Source organism: Oryzias latipes, chromosome 3 (assembly GCF_053564925.1).
Source record: "Oryzias latipes strain Hd-rR chromosome 3, Olatipes_Hd-rR_3.1".
In the NCBI taxonomy this organism is placed as follows: Eukaryota; Metazoa; Chordata; class Actinopteri; order Beloniformes; family Adrianichthyidae; genus Oryzias; species Oryzias latipes.
Genome location: NC_136239.1, coordinates 16,987,717 through 17,007,472, shown reverse-complemented (window position 1 = coordinate 17,007,472; position 19,756 = coordinate 16,987,717). Strand labels below are relative to the sequence as shown.

Below are 19,756 nucleotides of genomic sequence, written 5' to 3'. Positions count from 1 at the left end.
CAGGCAAACTTCACAATTAACAAGTGTACAATGTTATCTGAAAGTAACCTGGAATAAGAGAAAACCTAATGGGGATGTTTAAACGTGATGATGGACTCTATTTGCAAAAAAATCTACTTTTTCCTCCCTTTTAATTCATTTTCATCAAAAGCATTTTCTTTTAGTTTATTTGTATTTTTTCCTTTACTACATTTGCAGACCTGGTTAAAACAATAGACATTTGTGAAATTTCTACAACAGAATGGTGGCCTCCAATGGAAAATGGTGGCATCATTGTGTTGTGTGATCTCAAGCAAAGCACACTATGACTATTGTGTCTTACACTCTTGTGCGGCTTTACATCTCGTCAGGGCCTGATGAAAGCAGATTCAGTCATAATTTTTGTGCAATTGATGCTTGAACGCAGCCTGAAAAACATCAAAGACAGAGTGCTCCACGTCTAACCACCTCCTGCTTCTTTTTATTCTAATAAGTGAAGAAAAACAATCAATGTGACATCATGCTGTCCTTTGGAAAAGCTCCATATAGGCTGAAAAGATCAATCTAAAAGTCATGAGCAACTTAAAAAGACAGGATTCAGCTACTAAGTTTCATACAGACACTGGCAATGATTTGGCAAAACATCTTTCTATTAAAAATGTGAATTCATCAATTGATCTAAATGTTTCCAGAATGTTAACAAAAAGTATTATTGTTCTCAAAAAGGAAAGTCTAAAGCATTGCTTTGTGTGCTCTCATGACACAGGAAAACATCTGAGCCACAGCTGATTCAGAACGTTTATGCTTTATATTTACATTTAAAATGTTCTTTGCATTGTAAGTGCACAAATAAACATACTGTAAATAACGTAAAGGACAAATATTTTAATAGAAGCTAAAAGCAGCAATTTGAAATGACATTCTGAAGCACTGGTAGATCTCAAACACATTAGGTATGTGATTCAAATACTATTTCCCTGTAGGATTTTGATAGACAACTCACAACCAAAAAAATGCTTCATAGTTTGATTGGCAACTCTAAATTGACCATAGATATGACTGTGAGAGTGAATGGACGTGTGATTGTGGATATTCTACCCTGCGACAGACTAGCGACCTGTCCACGGCATCCCCAGCCTTCGCCCAAAAGTGGCCGAGATAGGCTCCGGCAGCCCCGTGACCCCGAAAGGGAAAAGCGGTATAGAAAATGAATGAATGAATGAACTCACAACCAATGTGGTTGTAAGTGTGTAGGAAGGTCGGCATTACAACAGGTGTTTTGTTGAGTTGGGACTGTGAGCCTGAGAAGGGTCAACAGTGTGCTCTCAGAACCATGCCCCTTCTTTATCTACAAATCCCCATCTGTTTACACAGTACATCACAATCCTAACTATTTCAACATAACCATCAAGCAAAGTAATAAAAAGCAGAAGTGGAAATGGATAAATGACTCAAAAAATATGAGTAAAAGTGTGAGAAGAAAACAAAAATAGAAAAAACAATCTAACTGAAATGTCATTGGATCAGAGCTGGTGGGGATTGAAACAGATATAGAAATATAGTTTTGTTTTAATTAATGAAATCCAGTGAAATCCATGATTCAGTGGCAGTTTTTCTTTAAATCACAGCATCTAACAAGGCCACATTGTGTCGCAACAAAGGAGGACGCTGTAGTTTCCTTCTCTGTGAAATACACCTCTTATTTGCTCTATTTTCACAACATAGCAAACTGGACAACAAGAACATGTATTTGAAATCACACGGAAAAATCAAAGGAAATCCATCAAGCAAGTAAGCGTTGTTGGGAAGATTGGCTACATATTACCAAAGTTGCTGTCACAAAAACAAAACGAGTAGGGTCACAGGACCTTTATATGTGGTCAAATGGGTTACCAGTGGTTCTCTAACAAGTACTGTTTGATGGCACTTCACAGGTCCCTCACATAATAAAATAAAAACGAGAAAAAAAAATTACATTCAAAATGCATAAAAATTATTTTCCTCAAACTTTTTTGATTTAATTTTTACTATCTTGTTTACGAAATTGTAGATTGTATCAGACCAAAAAGACATTTACACTTAGAAGAAATGTCAAAAAAGTTAAAAAACATGTTTTGTTTCTTTTCTTTTCTGTCTATCTTTGGTTTCTTTTTTTTCTTTTACCTAACACATATCATGAAATGTGAAACTGTCACAAATACAATAATCTTCCTTTTTTTGTCTGGTCTTGATTCACAACGATTAAAGAAATACTGACAACTGTCATTTTCAGTATCATTTTATTTATATATGTCCTCAATAGTGAGAAAAAGGCCACAAGAATTTGTTAAAAACACCCAGAACACGATTTTCATGTACACGTACAGCAGAAAGTGTTGAATTGGTCTTTCTACATTCCAGGCCAGTAGATGTCACTAATGGCTTTTTTCAATTGTTTGTTGAACTCAGATGGGAAAGACACGAAGAAGAGGAAGCAGGCGGAAGAAGAAATCACAAATCAGCTGTTAAAAACTAAGTGACTTAGATGTCAGCAAAGAACTGAAGAAAGGTAAATTGTTTAGTCAATTCACGTTTATAATACACTATGTTTTTTTTTAAATTATATTTCTGGAAGATACGTGTGTGGCCTGTTAGATGTACCTTGTACCTTGGTCGTAGATAAAAACACTTAAGATATCTGTAAACGCACCATGCTAGCCAAAGCTGCTGAGCTAAGTTGGCAGACAACAAAGACAAAGCTGATATCTAGTTTCCTGATGATTGTCTACGTCGAAGACTTGTTTGTGTCGTACGTTTATATACATTCGTGTTAGGAATTGTCGATTTGAAACGCCAGTTTGGACTGTTGTCCGCTAAGAACAGTTGCAGGTTAACTGCGGTGGGCGAAACAAGTGCTAACAGGGTGAGCAACTTAGCATAACACTGACTTTTTGAAACTGTCTAATTTTCGTTTAGGCAACCAGTAAACACTGCCTGTGAACTTTGTCTTGTTGTTTCGATAAACATTTCGAGCTAGTATTGATGGCTTTAAGAATGTTTACGTTCATGATAATGTGCAAACTGCGCATGCTCCCCTCATTTTTTAGAGATGTTCGGTTTCGCCTCACTCTGAGGTTTAAACCCCCGTCAAGATGCCCGCAGTGTCCACAGAGGTGAAGGAGCTGTATTTATCCACATCTCTGGGCGAACTCAACAAAAAAGCGGAAATCAAGCCCGACAAGACCAGCACCAGGAGGTAAAGCGCCATGTCACGGTTACTAATAGAGATACTGATCTTGACCATGTTTATTTGCATAACTCTCCACACTGCCTGCTGATGCAGGTGTAAACCAACTCTTTGTCACGTAATGATTTTCAACTTCATCTGCAGTATTACCAAATGTTAAGGCTATAAAAAGGGATATTTTATATATTTTATAGCTTGGTAATCATTTTTCTTGATCTGCTCTGTTGATGTGTTTGCGACTACAATAGCAGGGGTCTACTTTGTAGAGAGGCAGGGCATTTGCTTAAATTTGTTTAAAAACTGTAGTGGTTGTGCTCAGAGAATGGCGGAAATTGGGGCATAATAAAATGTTTTGGAACCAAAGTCCCGACTGAGACTTCAATTCAGGAAAAACACAAATAACTTTTAATTTTTTTACTTTGTTTCAGTTATGTTCAGAGTGCCTGCAAGCTCTTCAAGGCAGCAGAGGAATGCCGTTTGGACAGAGATGAGGAGAAAGCGTATGTCCTTTACATGAAATATCTTACGGTATATGACATCATTAAGAAAAGGCCAGACTTCAAGCAGCAACCGGTAGGTTTTATGGTCCTGTTCGGTGATATTATTTAAAAGTAAGGGCTTTTTATTTTTATTTTATTTTTTTAATGTCTTTCTTTTCATTTGTTCAGGAGTATTATATTACTCTGCTCGGTCAAAACAGCTTCAAGAAAGCCATAGAAGAAGCAGAAAAGCTCTCTGAAAGCCTTAAACTTAGGTGAGAACAATTTTCCAGAGATGATGCATCTTTTGATAATAAATGAGCTGTAAACAAGGATTTTTTTTTTCCAATTCTCTTTTTAATGTCGATGTTTTTTTGTTTTTTTTCAGGTATGAAGAAGCTGAGGTTCGAAAAAAGCTTGAGGAGAAGGAGCGATTAGAAGAAAAGAAGAAAAGAGAGGACATTGAGAAGAAAAAAGATGTGGGCTCTCCAAAAGCATCAGCTGCAAACAAGAAGGACAGTAAAAAGGTGCAGCTAAAAACAGTTTTAGATGTCATCCAAACATAGCAGCTTCCATAATAAAACTTTTTTGGTGTCTCTTCAGTTTAGGGTAATTGTTGGAATCATAATTTTTTTGTTCTTGTCTGTCCAACTAAAAGTAAGGGGCTTAGTTTATAGGGAAATAAAAAAGTTTTTGGAAAGAAAAAACTTTTTTTTTTTCTATTCAAAGTTCTGCCAGATTTTCAGATACACTAACATTAATCTATTAGAGTAGCACATTTCTTGGCCACTTTTTAATTCCCCTAATGTAAGTAATGAAAAATGAAAATTCTTTAAGCTTCTTAGAAACAATCATTGAAGAACTGCTTACCTATTTCTGTAATAGTTAGTCTAGCCAAAAGCCAGAGAGAGCAGCAGGTGGACTAGTAAAAAACAAAAACAATAACGAAGTGCTGTAGGATGGAGCTGCCTGGGAAGAATGTCATTTGATAAAGTTGAAATGATTCAAATGCCTTTATTGTTGTGGAATCAGAAAGTCACATAATTAATATATGATTAAAGTAGTAGGACAACTCACTGGTTTCCACTTTACATGTTTTTTTTAAATGTAAAATCAAATAAAGAAATATATATAATTTAAGATTTTTTTACAAACATCTCAATAGCATCATTGTGCTATCACTGGCGGATTAGAGAAGCACGAATGGTCCCTGATCCTTAGTTAAAGGTTTGAGAAGTAAGATTTCAAATAAAGTGGTAAGTTTTACAAAAATGGCGGGAAGCACTTTTTTAGTCTGATTCAGGTCAGAATTGGAGTGTGAAAGAAGGCATTGCCTTAAGCACAGGCACATTTACCCTTTAGTGTTGATGGAGCTGCCACAAATGTAAAATGCAGCTTCCAAAGCTACATTCCAACCACAGGATTTTCAAAGTGCTTTGACGTCCTGATACTGCATTGAAAAACTTGCTTAACTAGAAAGCATACCGCTCCAAATATCTTAGAAAAAGGTGGGGAATTTCTCTTCATGTCGTCATTCTTTGTAGTTTGATTTAATCGTGTTCCTAATGGAGAAACAAAACCATTCTTGTCAAAATTTAGGGAAAGAGTTTCGTGTTGAGATCTTTTTTTTAATGAAATAATACCAATTTTATGAGAAATGCACTAACAACAAAATGTTTTTGTGTGTGTAAGGTGAGAGGTGAGCAGAATGAGCTGAAGAGTGTGATCACAAAAGGTAAATGTGAACCTTCTTCTGCTAAAATCACACTTTGCTCTATTGGTTAATTTTTTTCTAGAAAGTTAATTTTTACATTGACTAATTTGTCTTTTTTGTTTAGTTGTACAACCAGCTGGTGGTATTACAGCCGAGAAGCTTTTTCAAATGATGAAAGACCAAACGATCTCCATGGTCGTCATGGACGCCCGAAGCCTCAAGGACTACGAAGAGTCCCACATTCAAGTCCCAGCCCAGACCTGCATCAGTGTGCCTGAGGAGGCCATTAGTCCAGGGTGAGAAGCATGCTTTATTTATGACTGTTTAATCTGATGATTCTAAGGAAAATGACTGCATGAAGAGATCTACTGCGTCATTGACTTAAATTGAATGTTTTTGTTCTTTTTGTGGTATTAAATGTGGCAAAAACATCCCAGTCACTCTAACCTGATGGTGTTTTTTTAAGAATCACTGTGAATCAGATTGAGGCAAAGCTGCCAAGCATGTCCAAGGATCACTGGATGAAACGTGGGTTTGTGGACTACATCATCTTGCTGGACTGGTTCAGTTCCGTCTCTGACCTCAAACTGGGCACCACTTTGCAGAGCCTCAAGGATGCTCTCTTTAAGGTACTGGCTTGTGTGGCGTAGGTGCGTTAGATTTGGCATGAAGAGCAGCCCTTTGGAGTGAGTACTGATGTGTTTACGTGCTCCACAGTGGGACAGCATGACCATTCTGCGAAGTGAGCCACTTGTTCTAGAAGGGGGCTATGAGAACTGGCTGTTGTTTTATCCCATGTACACGACCAATGCCAAAGTTCAACCCCCCAGAGAGACCATGGTCAATACTCTCCCTCAGTGTAAGTTTAGCCACTGCATTGTGGGAAATGGAGCACTTGAATAATTCCGTTTTTGTAACACGTATTCATTGTGTGATGTTTTGCATAGTGAACTTTAGCTACCCATCCTTAGAGGAGCCAAAGCCTCCCGTGGTTCATCCTGAGCCTGTGGTCCAACCCGACACCCAGAAGCCGCCAGCTCCAGCAGTGGCCAATGGGGTTGCACCTGCAGAGCCTCCCACATCCAAAACCTCCGTTATTGCTGACAAATTGCCAGACACACACGACTCCCCAGTAAGAAGCCCCGCAAGTACTGGGTTGGATCTAAATAAGAAGAGCCCTGCACCCAACCAATCCCCTGCGACAGCCAAAGCATTCCCTCAGGTATTGTTCCTGTGGTCATAACGTCATCATTTTATCAAACAGGAGCAGCTGCAGCTTTGTTGAAGAGTGACTCTCGATTTGTTTTCTCTCGCACCAGTTTGACCGAACCAAAAAACCCGTGCGAGATGAACCTAAGCCCAAGGAGGATGGGTCCACGAAAGACTCGACGCAGAATGGACCTGTTGTCCCTGACCGTTCAGTGAAGCCGCCGCTCATTCCCAGCACATCTCTGTCCAAAGAGGAACAAAACCAGATACACCTAGAAGCTGTGGCGGTGATGGAGAAGGCCAAGCAAGAGCAGGAGAAACGCATGCAGGAGCGCCGCCTAGAAGAGGAGAAGCGAGAGAAAGAACTAAAGGACAGGCTGGAAAGAGAGGAAAGTGAGAGGAGGAGCAAACAAGAAGAGGAGAAGAGGCATCTGGAGAGGAAGAGACTTGAAAGACAAAAGGCAGAGGAAGAGGAAGACAAAGAGAACAAGACATGGGATGAGAGGGAGAGGAGGGGGAAGGAGCCCAATGCTGACACTCCCTCAAAAAGCATGTCTCTGGATTCACCTGTTCCTAACCATCTTGTTAGTGAGATAAAGGTGAGTCCTTTTTGTTGTCAGTTCTTGACGTAACTGCATCTTCTATCTTCAAACTGGAGTTGGTGGGAAGCCGCTTTAACGCAGTGAAAGGGCAATCCCCCAAAAGCTTTGCGGCCTGGATGTGAGGGATAAAGAAACTTGTAATTTAGGGTCTGTTTTCCACACCCACATAGTCTTTAAACTTTAATTAGCCTTCCGATGAATTTAGTAATTTCTTTAAAAAAAAAAGGCATAGTATTGGTAGAACTTACAATAAATCTTCATTTTCTGTATCTGTTTTTTCCAGAGGGAACCTTTAACCAGAGCTAGAAGTGAGGAGATGGGCAGGACAGTTCCAGGCCTACCTGACGGCTGGATGAAGGTACATGAAATTTAAATCAAAGCTACACTGGAAATGTCCACAATGAAGTCTGGTGAAGTGAAGTGTGGTCTACCTGAATCTCAAACCTTTCTCTGTTTTTCTTTTTTGGTTAGTTCCTTGACACAGTGACCGGGACATACAGATACTACCATTCCCCAACTAATCGGGTCCACCTGTACCCCCCTGAGGTCACGGTGCCTCAAACGCCACCTTCCACTCCACCCACAGTCAAACAGAAGCCGCCACAACCAGCTGAGCCGGACACCAGCCACGAGAGGGAACAGGAGCAGTCCAAACTGAAGCGCTCCTATTCCTCCCCAGACATCAGCCAGGATCTGAGGGAGGAGGCCCAGAAAAAGGCCACCGCCCCACCCACTCCTGCTGTCATACCCACTATCAACAGAGACACCAAGTAAGGCTGCCAAAGATTTCCCTTGAATCAAATATGCTCGTTTTTCTTCTCTTCTGAGCAAACCCGGATAAATATTTTGTTGCAAGAAGTCTGTAGGTGCTTTTAAAGTAAAAGATAATTGCTTGTATTGCCATGTTATTGTTTTACTACTGACCCAGTGAATTAACTTGCATCATGTTTTGTCAATTAATTTTTTACTTGAAAATTTTTTTTTCCGGGAAAACTGCAAATTCTCCACTTTAGAATTTTTCAATCTCGTCGAGGATAAATATAAATAAATATCGTTTTTGCTGTTGGATTTACTGCTTGATGTGTTCAGGAACTAGCATCTTGGAGAGGCTGTGATAAAAGTCCTTTTATCAACTTTACATCACTCAGATGTGTCTTTAGTATCAGTTCATTTAGTTGCACTCGCTCAGATCCCAGCCCTCTCCGTTATATCTGGTGTACCTCAGGGCTCTGTCCTGGGGCCTTTACTCTTCATTACTTGGCTCACTTTCAAAATCAGCCCTTCATGCCTGACTTTATTTCCTGTTTAAAAAATATATATTATATTCTTCTTTCAAGGTGATGCTAAATTAGGTAGATTCCTGGATTAAATGGTAAATTAGCAACATACAGCGTGGAATTATTCTACCCAACTTTCACTATTCCAATTGTTTCTTTCTTGCTGTTTTATTGTACTTTCTTTTTATTCAATTTTTAATTTTAATTCTATATGATGTCCTTAGGTTTTTTGAAAGGTACATCATTGTAATATATCCTGGGTTCTTTTCTTTCTTCGTAGAAATAACTTTTGTCTGCTGTGTTGATCTTGTTTTTTTTTTTTTTCTCAGGCCGGTCACTGCAAAAGTGTACTCTAAAGTAGAGATCGCACGGCCATCAGCAGCCAAAATTCGCAGCTTGAATCCTACTTTCGGAGGGATGGGTGCGTCACTTACTGGCCTCCGTAACCTTGGCAACACCTGCTACATGAACTCCATCTTGCAGTGTCTTTGCAACACTCCTGCCATGGCTGAGTACTTCAATAGCAATTACTATCTGGAGGATATTAACAGGTAAGACTTTAGAAACAGCAAATGTTTCTTCATATCAAAAACTGTTTATAAAAATCAGGGAGCCAGTTAAAGCTTTATGTTTCATCTTTTGGCAGATCCAACATTCTTGGGCACAAAGGGGAGTTTGCAGAGGAGTTTGGTGTGATTATGAAAGCCCTGTGGGCTGGTTTGTACAAGTGCATCAGTCCACGTGACTTCAAGATCACCATTGGCAAGATCAATGACCAGTTTGCTGGCTATGACCAACAAGACTCCCAAGAGTTGCTGCTGTTCCTCATGGATGGCCTTCATGAAGACCTAAACAAGGTAGTGCATCAGGCCTTTTTAAATGACTTGGCCCAAATGAATTTGCACAAAACTTAAAGTCGGTTACTTATCATTAATACAGAAGACGTTAGACGTTCACAAAGTCAACATGTTTTTTCACTTAATAAAATGGCCCTTCTGAGGACTTCCTTCCACAACACCTGTTTGTTGTTGCACATTTTCCTGTTGACAATTAAAACATTTTTTTTATGAATTTTTTTTTTTTCCTTCTTTCTGTCTTTTATTTGTTTACACTGGGTTTCATTTTGATGGCAAATTTAGAGAGTAAGTAACTGGCTGTGTGTTGTTGGTCCCTCTGCAGAAGTGTTCATGTGCCGTGTCTGTATCTGTCTGCTCCGATGCTTTGTGCAATTCTTTGTGCATGTGGACCCAAAACATGCGTATTGACTGGCTTTATATCCATTTAACAATTTAAACTAATGGATTAACTGGTTAAAATGTTTTTTAAGTTTGTAGTTTAAAACTCTTGGTTACTTCATGAATGTCTGTCAATTTCTCCTTTGTGTTTTAAAATGGGATAGTTCCTGACATTCAGTGAGGAGTTATTGAGGAGAAAAGGATCTTGTGTTGACACTCTTCCCATCACTTCTTTTACGATAGAAAAAAATGGGTGCTGGGTGGCAGCTTGTGCAGGGCTCGACATAGCCATTTGTCCGCTGGCCCGGTCCTGTTTTTCGAGCAGTGCGGACCACAAGACTTTACTTTTCACTTGTCCGCTCGGGCCACTAAAATATCGAACGGTTTATATATTCTTCACCTTTTTCAATAAAGTAAATTTTGCGAAAACGTGTAGATTTACCTCGTCTTCATAATTTAGTTTTTCTGCTAGTCCTGTGTTCAGACTTCAAGGGTTTCTATGGGAAACCTTTGATCACTTCTCCTTCTCTCCCGCCTGCGCGCGCGCGGCTTTCACTGCCGAGCACCACGCGGCACGCGCTCACTACTTTTTTTTTTCAAACTTTATTGAATGTAACAATTCAATACCAAACAATGTTAAACAGCAACAACGAAGGCACAAGCCAGTGGGTTATTATTACATTTGATTATAAATCCGACACCGTCACTGAAGAGAGACTGAAGCATGTCAGAGATGTGGAAGACATGGCAGGAATAGATAGGAATATGTTGGATGGAGTAGTGGGTATAATTAGTAGTATGGACAGCAAGATATTTAATGAATGCATTGAAGATGAAACTGTATGCACTAAGCTTTAAGCTGAATGTCAAAGAATCAAAGGCAACTCCAAATACCTGAATCTCAGACTCAAATGCAGTAGAATGTTAAACTACTTAATTTTGTTTTTCTTTACAACACTGTAAGCAGTAAGTATTTCTAGTTAGCTGAATGATCTCAGTTAGACCTGCACAATATGAGGAAAACTCGCGATATGCGATATCAGAGATTAAAATTGCGATAACGATATAATTTGCGGTATATAAACAAACAGCAAAATAACCAAATAACCATTCCCAGTTTAAAAATTATACTCCAAATGACCCACGTTGACATAGGTTACAAACATCTAACATAACAGGGCTCCATCTGATTGGTCAACAATGTGAAGGCGTCCATCCGATTGGTCAAATGCATTAAGGGATTTATTTGATTCGTTAAATGGTTCAAGCTGCCATTAGATTGTTTTAACAGATTTAAGGTTTATGATTTATTGCGATATTTGCCGTTAGAAGCACCATGAAAACTTCTGAACTAGTGTTACCTACTACACTGCAGTGCTCTCTTCAAAACATCTGAAACAGACTAGAGCAGATTTAAGTTTGATATGGTCTATTTTCAGTCATTGAAAAGTGTAGAAATAAGTGATGTCACCAGAATGCACCAAATTGCACCATATTAAAAGTTTCCGGGGGGGCATGCCCCCGGACCCCCCTAAAGTTGCAAGCACCTGCGGAGCGGCGGGTCCCGCTATGCGCGGTGTCGGGCCAGTAACTTTCAGGCAGGGCCAGTAAGTTTCAAAAACTACTGGCCCTGTGGGCCAGTGCAAATTTCTGGGCTATGTCAACCCCTGTTGTGTTAAACATTTTTCCTGACACACTCCATCCATCATGTCTGTGTGTGATGTTCCGGTCTGTCAGCCATGGCAGGTCCAGTCTGAATCCACTTTGTCGATGTCGATGAGTAGGTCTGCACGGTGTGAGGAAAACTCGCGATTGGCGTTATTAGTGATCAATATTGCGATAATGATATAACTTGCGATACATGAACAAATAGCAAAACAACTAAATACATCATTTGCATTTCACTGCAACAGTTTAATTTAAATGACAGTCAACAACATAACTAAAATCAGAATCCAAATGACCCTCATCTACGGCACATAAAATGCGAGCATCTAACATAAAATGGCTCCATCCGATTGGTCAAATGCATAAATGGATTTATTTGATTCGTTAAAAAAACTTCAAGCTGCCATAAGATTGTTTTACACATTTAAGGTAACCAGTTTTGCAATTTTCAGCGACTTGTGCAATATGTGCATTGCACAGTTTGACATCCCGATAACGATAATTCTGCAATTTATTGTGCAGGCCTATTGATTAGGAAGAACTAAGCTGCTGTTCATATCCTCCTGCTTATTGTAATCAGGGTGAAGTGGCTGATCTGCATGCTCAATGAGGCATTCATTAATTTCTGAAATACTCATAGTTTTCTATATAGTAACAGTAAGTTCAGTTACTGCGGCTGATGTGTTTTCCATCGATACAGTGAGATTAGCAGATGTCTAATGTGAGCCAACATGTCGTTTATCGTCAGGCGGACAATAAGAAACGATACAAAGAGGAGGAAAACGACCATCTGGATGACCAGACCGCAGCTGACCTGGCCTGGAGCAAACACAAACTCCTCAACGAGTCCATCATTGTAGCCCTGTTCCAGGGCCAGTTCAAGTCTACAGTGCAGTGTTCCACCTGCCATCGCAAGTCACGGACGTTTGAGACTTTCATGTACCTGTCGCTGCCCCTGGCTTCCACCAGCAAGTGCTCCCTGCAGGTCAGTCTGAAGCGCTCCCAGCCAGGCTGGCAGTTTTTTTTTTAGGTACAAACCTGAGTTTGTGTGCTGTTACTCTGCAGGACTGTCTGAGGTTATTCTCCAAAGAGGAAAAACTGACCGACAACAACAAAGTGTTCTGCAGACACTGCAAAGCCCACAGAGATTCAACCAAGAAACTGGAGATTTGGAAGGTTCCACCCATCCTCCTGGTGCACTTAAAACGGTATGTGGACATCCACCATGTGCAGCAAGGTGATCAAAATGTTTGTCATCACTGTTTGCTTTGGAAAATAACATGGATCTTAAAGTTTCACTCCAATCATCTTCTGATCTATTGAAAAAGTGTTCCCAGTGGTCTTTTAATTATGACTATGGCATTTTTAGCCCAAATCAAAATCCTTTTGGCGTTTTCCAGGACATGGTTTCTGCAGAGCGACAGGAGTTCATCCTTTGACTGTATAATATATAATTGGATGAATCGCGTGTGATGTCACCCATAGAAAGTGTATTTCCTCCGGTTCCAACTAAAAGAAGTCAATTCAGTCACCATTTTTCCAAGATATTTGTAAGCAAGGCTTTAAATGTATACGATGTATTTCTATCTTGAACTGCCTGCCGTTTCTGCAGGTTTTCCTATGAAGGAAGATGGAAGCAGAAACTGCAGACTACAGTGGACTTCCCTCTAGATAATCTGGACCTGACCCAGTATGTTATTGGACCCAAACAAACCCTCAAAAGATACTATCTTTATGGAGTTTCTGTAAGTAAGAATGACTGCATTATGATTGTTTTCTGGTTTTAGAAGTGAAGGCATGTTTAAGAAAACGTCTCGCCTAATGTTACCGTTTGCTTAATACGTTTTTCTCTGGTTGACAGAATCACTACGGTGGCTTGGATGGTGGACATTACACTGCCTACTGTAAGAACGCCACGAAGCAGCGCTGGTACAAATTCGATGACCATGAGGTGTCTGAGATCTCCACCTCCTCCGTCAAGTCCTCTGCGGCTTACATCCTCTTTTACTCCACCTTGTGATGTGCTGTAGGGAGTGAGGTAATAAAGGTTAACCAGGGCAGCAGCGGCTCCATGTGAAAATCCCGGTTCTGAGGAACTGGCGCTCATAGTTGCAGTTCAGCTGGACAGGAGAGAGGAAGCACTCAAGCCAGTGGCTCAAGAGTCCCTCAGCAGAGGGTGGCGTGTGCACACAGTGCATTGCTTCAGCCACTAAACGACCCTGTAGCTGTAAAACGTGCCGTCAGATCACAGTACTGATCATCCAGAGACTAAATGGATTAATCAAAGTTCTTCAACATAATTGTGTTTTAGGGATGGCGGCTTTGCTCTCATTTCTGTTGTACTCGTGTGGGTGGCAGTGTTATAGAACTGCCCTTTTTCTTTTTTTTTTTCTTCTTTTTTTTAGCTTTGTTGTACTGTGTACACAGGATTAATAGTTAGACGGCATGTACATTCATACCAATGCTGATGTTGCACTTTCACATATTTTCGTGTAAATATTTGAGGGCCAGGTCTTCATCTGTTGAGTGACCAAATGATGTTCTCATGGGAGGTAGCGGCTTAACGTCAACACTCGGAAGGACTTGACTTGCCTTCTAGTGTTTGGGTGAGATAGACGAAGGCTTCAAAGTTCCTTTTTCAGCTTTGATTATTACTGTTCATAATAACCACATTCATGCACTTCTTACACATTATGCAATCATCATAAATTGTTCGTGTAGAACAGATTAAGGGCGTATTTTAACACAAAACGATTACAATTGTTTCTTTTTTTCCCCCCAGCTTTTGCCTAAATAAACTCTACCAGCTTCTATAAATTTTGTTTTCCACATTATTTTCCGCTACCATTGATTTAAAAAATAAATAAATAAAATAAAAATATTCAACAGAAAGAAATGTCCTGGAAAATGAATGTTTACTGTTGTTAAACAGTTGTTTTTTTCTGGACATTTTCTTCTGTAAAAGTTGTACTGCTAATTTTTGCTTTCTGTTCATTAATGAGGAAGAAGTGAAATATTTCCCCTTTTTTTGTTTTTTTGACATTTTGCTTCTTGACTGACCAAGCAAGCGAAGTGAGAGAGCACAAAGTGAGCCGATGGTTTTTGAATACACCAAGAATTCTCTTTTTTTCTTTTTTCCCCCTATGCTAGAGTTTTGAGGCTTTGCATGATATATGAATGACCTGGACTTCTTTTCACTTTTGTGTTTATTCAAATTTTCTAAAGGTCTATATATAATTAGTTTCATATATAACTATGATATTAACCCCAAGCAAATCATGATAATTTATTAAAACGGCTTCAAATGAAGATTGTGTCTGAATATTATTTAATTTTGTGGTTTTGATGCAGCAGGTGAGCAGTTGTATTGCAACCCAAAAGACCAGCAGGTTCTAGATTATTTCTTTCCTGGAAGGTAAGAAGGACTCTGCACGACGAGCAGGATTCTGACAGGAAACTGGCAGAACTTACAGGCCGGCGATTCGCGGCCTGTGGAAAGGCTTGTGGCTGTAGAACAGCAGGTAGGCGTTTGGAGATTGCACACGGTCCTCTTGAACCTCACAGACTGCAGCGTCATCAAAACAATGCCACGTCTGAGCCAGGCTGTTGTAGCACAGAGCTGTGTAGTGACCCATGTTCAGGTGACCTGTATGGTTCTGTAGAAGAAAAGGAGTTTGTTTCTATGAGGATGAAGATAACACCCTGAAATAAAAAAACTAGTTCCTTTTTGTTTTCTTGGTCAATATTGTAGCAACAAATGAAAGGAGAGACATCAAGAGAAAAAAACTCAAACTAAATCAATGCAAAACACTAAGTTTGCCATGATCAGAAAATCCCAGAGCCCTGTATTCTCAGCCAATCGTTTTGTTTTCTTTAATTCACGATTATTTTTCTTTTTAATACTATGAAAATTCTATTTGTTTAGTGTGTACACAAAATAAAAGAAAGTAAATAATTATCTTTCTGAAATAAGGTGGGTTTTTCATCAGTGTATGCCCTGTTTATGTTATTGTTTTCCATCTCCAAAAATGTTATTTTGGAAAAATTATCCAGAAGTGTTTTAAGATATTAGACCCACAGCAGAAAAAAACACCAGAGCAGAATCATTTTTACATTATTTTTTTGTTCCCCTTCAGATTTTATTAATTTTTTTCATTTTAGACCAGATTCTGCCTCATTGTCATGTTCAAAAATAATGTCAGGGTAAACTCTATTTTTGCCTTTTATGATTTAGTCGTCTTTTTTTTTTTTAAGTCAAGACGTGACGTTCTTATTCTGACAAATGCGTGTGAGTTTTTACCCACCACAACAGCATACAGGTGGTAAGATGATTCATTCGGCACCAGGCCTGACAGAAACTGGGAGAGGTCGAGCTTCATGAAGAAAAGAACGTTTGTTCTCAGTTTCACCTGACTCTTCCCTTTGGATCCAAACCTGCAGACAAGATGGAAGAGGGGATTTCTGATGTTCATCCAAAACTGCTTAGCTCCTGCTGTCTCATGAATAACTCAACACAAGTGCCTCACAACAAATACATGTGTTACTCTAGTTACTCAACTGAGTAACTTATTTGAGTCTTATTTAAACTCTTGGGCTCCATGGTGGCGCAGTAGTTCAGTTCTTGCTTCACAGCCAGAAGGCCCAGGTTTGAATCCCGGCTGGAGCCTCTCTGTGTGGAGTTGGCATGCTCACCCCGATTATGTGTGAGTTTTCTCCGAGCACTCCAGCTTCTTCCCACAGACCAAAAACATGCTTCACAGGCTTATTGGTTACTCTAAGTTGTCCATAGGTATGCGTGTTGGAGTGGTTGTGTGCCCTGCAACGTAATGGCGACCTGTCAGAATGTAACCCGCCTTTCACCCATGCAGCCCCGTGACTCCAAACGAGGTAGTGGGTAATGAAAATTGATGGATTTGAACTCTCACCTATGGCATCCATGAAGTACACCTAATCTGTGACTCTCAACATTTAAAAAAATTACAGAGGTCACATTTATACTTTTTTTTAAAACAAAAGTTATTCAAATGAATAAATTTCAAACATACAAATTTAAAATCGCATTTTTTCAATTGTCATGGCAATTTTGTTGGCCACCATCCTTTTCCCTACCAACCACTGATAAACGTAATATAAACATGACTTCTCAACCAGTAACTGTAACTGATGTCCAATTTAGAAAAGCATATAAAGTACTGTTATCTACAAATATATCTTTAGCACTTCTCTTCTGGACCGCAACTAAAACTTGTGCAACATACAATAATATGTGCTTTAAACCTATTCTAATGACAAAGCTTACAGAAAAGGAAACTCTTACCAATCTTTTGCACAAAATTTGAAATCTCTGCATTCTGGAGAAATGCCGGGAACATGAGGCCTATTGATTTAGTCTGACGTAGGCAGGAGTGTAAAATAACTTACTGTTCTTAGCCCTGACCTTAAAAAAACCCAACCAAATCAATGCTTACTAGTAGCCCTTAAATATTTCTTTAGTGAGCCATGATGAAGGGGTACAACAAATTAGCTCTGGAGTCTCAGTTTGCCGCCTTGTGCTTGACCCAAACAGGTTTGCGTTTTTACATTGACAGTGGTTGTAAAAGAGACATGATGCTGTTTAACCCTTGTGCTATCCTAGGCACTTTAACATTGGGAGTTGGGTCATCTAGACCCACTAGACAGTGCTCTGAACCTTTTTTCTTCAATGATTTGTGATCTTCACTGGTGTCCATGGATTACATGAAATCTTTCCACCTTTATCCACCTTTGTCATGGTGGGAATAACACGTCAATGTCAGGGTGGGGTCATTTAAGATAGCACAAGGGTTAAACACACCGTTTCAAATGCAGCACGAGGATCTCTGGAGTTCTGTCCACACACGTGACGATGGCTGTTTCCCTTTTCAGCCCGCACACTGAGCACATGGCCTGCTCCCCCCCAGTGAGGACAGTCTGCTTGAAGAACAGTGCCAAACAGTCCTGCACAAACACACAAAGAAGATCAACTGAGACCACTGTGTTCTTGCTGGAGGGGGAGGGGGGGGGGTTATCAGGAAGCACTGAATGCTTCTTTTGTTGTTCAAGCAATACCTGAATGGAGCACTTGATGTTACCCTTTGGAACTGGCAATGAGAGTACAGTGAAGGCTTGGGTGTTATGTGCTTGGTGATGGCAGTGCATGCAGATGCACATGTAGCTTAGCTGGCCCTCAAACAAACGTGTGACAAGGTTTGAATGGGGCGAGCAGCCCTTGATCTGTTCCATTCTCGCCGGCTGTGATGAGAAGAGCGCCTGCCGCTGTGCTGCCTTTAACACCAGAAACACCGTCAGTCTGAGCACACAAAGTAGAGCGCCCAAACATGTTTAAGAGCACCTTGTTGAAGTCGTCGTGAAGCGTGTTGAGGAGAAGGAGCAGCAGCTCCTGTGCGTCTTGCTGGGAGTCGTTGTTGAACTGGGGGAGGACGGAGCACAGCGCTGACCTGACCTCCAAAGGGCTACAGCTGGAGCCACTTCCCATCCACATTTTCTCCAGCAGGTGCACAAACACTTCAGAGACCCTGCACTTAGACCTTCATAAACACAAAACACTGAGAAATTGCGATGGTATACATCTGAGTTATTCAAGATAAAGTGGTGGTACCTTGCAAGTCCTTTCCGTGTGTCCCAGTGAAGAAGTTGTTCCACGAGGGGCACAGTGGCACACAGACACTGCAGCACAGCATTCAGGTAGCAAGAGTTGCCAGAGTTTTCTAGGCCACACACTCCTGGTCTCCTGCACTTTTTCTGGAATCTCAGCAGTAAGCTGGAGCTGGGATTCTCCATTGCTGTGGCAACACTTTTTGTACTTGTCCTGCAAAGATAAAACAGTAAATACAGCATACACAGAAACTAATTCTACATGGAGGATCCCAGATTTACCATTACTGCTGGATTAAAGCATCATCAGCTATTTTAAAAGCTTGATCCTGCTGATGAGGAAGATGCAGTGATGCTAAACAGGATTCAGCTGAATCTCAGCTTCATTATCTCCACAGATCAAATTATCCAAAAATGGAAAGTGGCTTGTTTTTGCTTTTCTTTTAACTGTTGAAGCTTTCATTGGTGCAGCAACGTCACACAGACTCACCCTGCTTTGCAGAGGTGTGTTGAGCCAGTCTCCTGGTAAGAGCAGCTATTCAGCCGCGGCAGAACCGGAACGCTGATGTTGTGGTCGGCAGTCAGCTGTGAGGCCAGAGCTTGGCTGAACTCCGTCAGCTGGATGTGCCTGCCTGAAAGCTGCAGGCGTTGTAGTGTGTGGAGCACATACGTATTGATGCAGACTGTGTGCAATGTGACCCAGAGGCCTGGAAGAAATACATCCATAGAAGATCCTGTTGGGTCTGAATGGGGAACCAGACAAGGGCCGGTCCATCCCTGCAGGTGGGAGGAAAATGTGGACTCTGGGTCCTTAGATGATAGATGCTGAGGTGAGATTGGCAGAGATGCAGATGATGTCAGGTTCCTCACCTCCTTTTGAGACGTTGGGACAAAGTGAACATTCATATTTACTCCTGAGAGGATGTTTTGGAGTTTGCCCTCCATCCAGGCCGAGGAATCAATCTGCACCACCCGTTTCTGGCTGCAGAAAGGTGCCAGCAGGTACCTGATGACCTGCTCAACCACAGGCTTCCTGCTCTGTTTCTGGAGCTGCTGCTGACTGTACAGGAACATGTTGCAGATGAATCCAGAGCTTGTGTCGGCGAGGAGAGCCAGTTGGAGAGAGCACTGACCCTGCTGGTGGTATAGTCTGTATTTTGTCACAGTCAGGTTCGGGCCGTGACAGTGCAGAACCTGATAGCGTCTGAATATGTGGCTGCAGAAAGCAGACAAGGCTTCCAACTTGTTTTCATCTTCCAATCCGGTCAGAGACAAAATTTTGTTCTGGATGCTGTTTCTCTTCAGAAGACCCTGTAATTTGTCCAACTTCTGGGTTAGCTCAGGGCTGAACCTGGAGTTCTCTCCAACACACAAACCACTCTGTAGAACTATAGAAAACCACATCAGTGCCTCAGCGTACTCCTCAGAGAGGACACTGCTCTGCTCTCTGCTGTGTGACAGCCGCTGACCTCCAGCCTTCACTCCAGGAGCTCTCCTCATCAACTCCCAGATGGCTTCTCTGTCCAGAACCTCTAGAAAAAGCTCTCTGGCAGTATGGTAAACCTGATATGTTGGGGTAACTGGAGTCTTCTTTCTACGTGGCTTCACTTTTCTAGACCTGTAAATATTTGGCAAACAAAGTCTGTCGGTCTCCACAGCTCCATCCAGCTCCTCCACTAGATGGCACTCCTCTGTTGTCCAGGTGCACTCCTTCACAGTTATGGAGCTGGCCTT

At 40.8% G+C, this 19,756-nt stretch overlaps 2 protein-coding genes across 3 annotated transcripts; one reads left to right on the top strand and one right to left on the bottom strand.

Annotated features, from left to right (window-relative positions):
• The first annotated feature begins 2,408 nt into the window (after window positions 1–2,408).
• On the top strand, window positions 2,409–14,698 carry usp8 (ubiquitin specific peptidase 8). Of its 2 annotated transcripts, none has more exons than XM_011488556.4 (19): window positions 2,409–2,527; window positions 3,066–3,214; window positions 3,634–3,778; window positions 3,874–3,959; window positions 4,073–4,211; window positions 5,377–5,419; window positions 5,523–5,694; window positions 5,865–6,027; window positions 6,116–6,257; window positions 6,346–6,620; window positions 6,718–7,206; window positions 7,493–7,567; window positions 7,681–7,979; window positions 8,816–9,037; window positions 9,133–9,343; window positions 12,138–12,374; window positions 12,455–12,597; window positions 13,002–13,134; window positions 13,251–14,698. In XM_011488556.4, exons 2-19 carry the CDS (start codon window positions 3,111–3,113, stop codon window positions 13,407–13,409), a joined length of 3,237 nt encoding a protein of 1,078 aa, XP_011486858.1. In that variant the 5' UTR covers window positions 2,409–2,527; window positions 3,066–3,110; the 3' UTR covers window positions 13,410–14,698. The 2 variants fall into 2 exon arrangements, with proteins under 2 accessions (XP_011486858.1, XP_020568266.1); XM_020712607.3 differs by lacking the exon at window positions 2,409–2,527 and adding an exon at window positions 2,612–2,881.
• A 2-nt stretch (window positions 14,699–14,700) lies between these two features.
• On the bottom strand, window positions 14,701–18,313 carry LOC105356684 (ubiquitin carboxyl-terminal hydrolase 50-like). Its single transcript, XM_020712611.2, has 6 exons — window positions 18,027–18,313; window positions 17,760–17,955; window positions 17,477–17,692; window positions 17,223–17,365; window positions 15,694–15,823; window positions 14,701–15,045 (listed from the first exon to the last, which is right to left on the bottom strand). The coding sequence occupies exons 1-6, from the start codon at window positions 18,263–18,265 to the stop codon at window positions 14,857–14,859; spliced, it is 1,113 nt and encodes a 370-aa protein (XP_020568270.1). The 5' UTR covers window positions 18,266–18,313; the 3' UTR covers window positions 14,701–14,856.
• Between the last annotated feature and the right edge of the window lie 1,443 nt (window positions 18,314–19,756).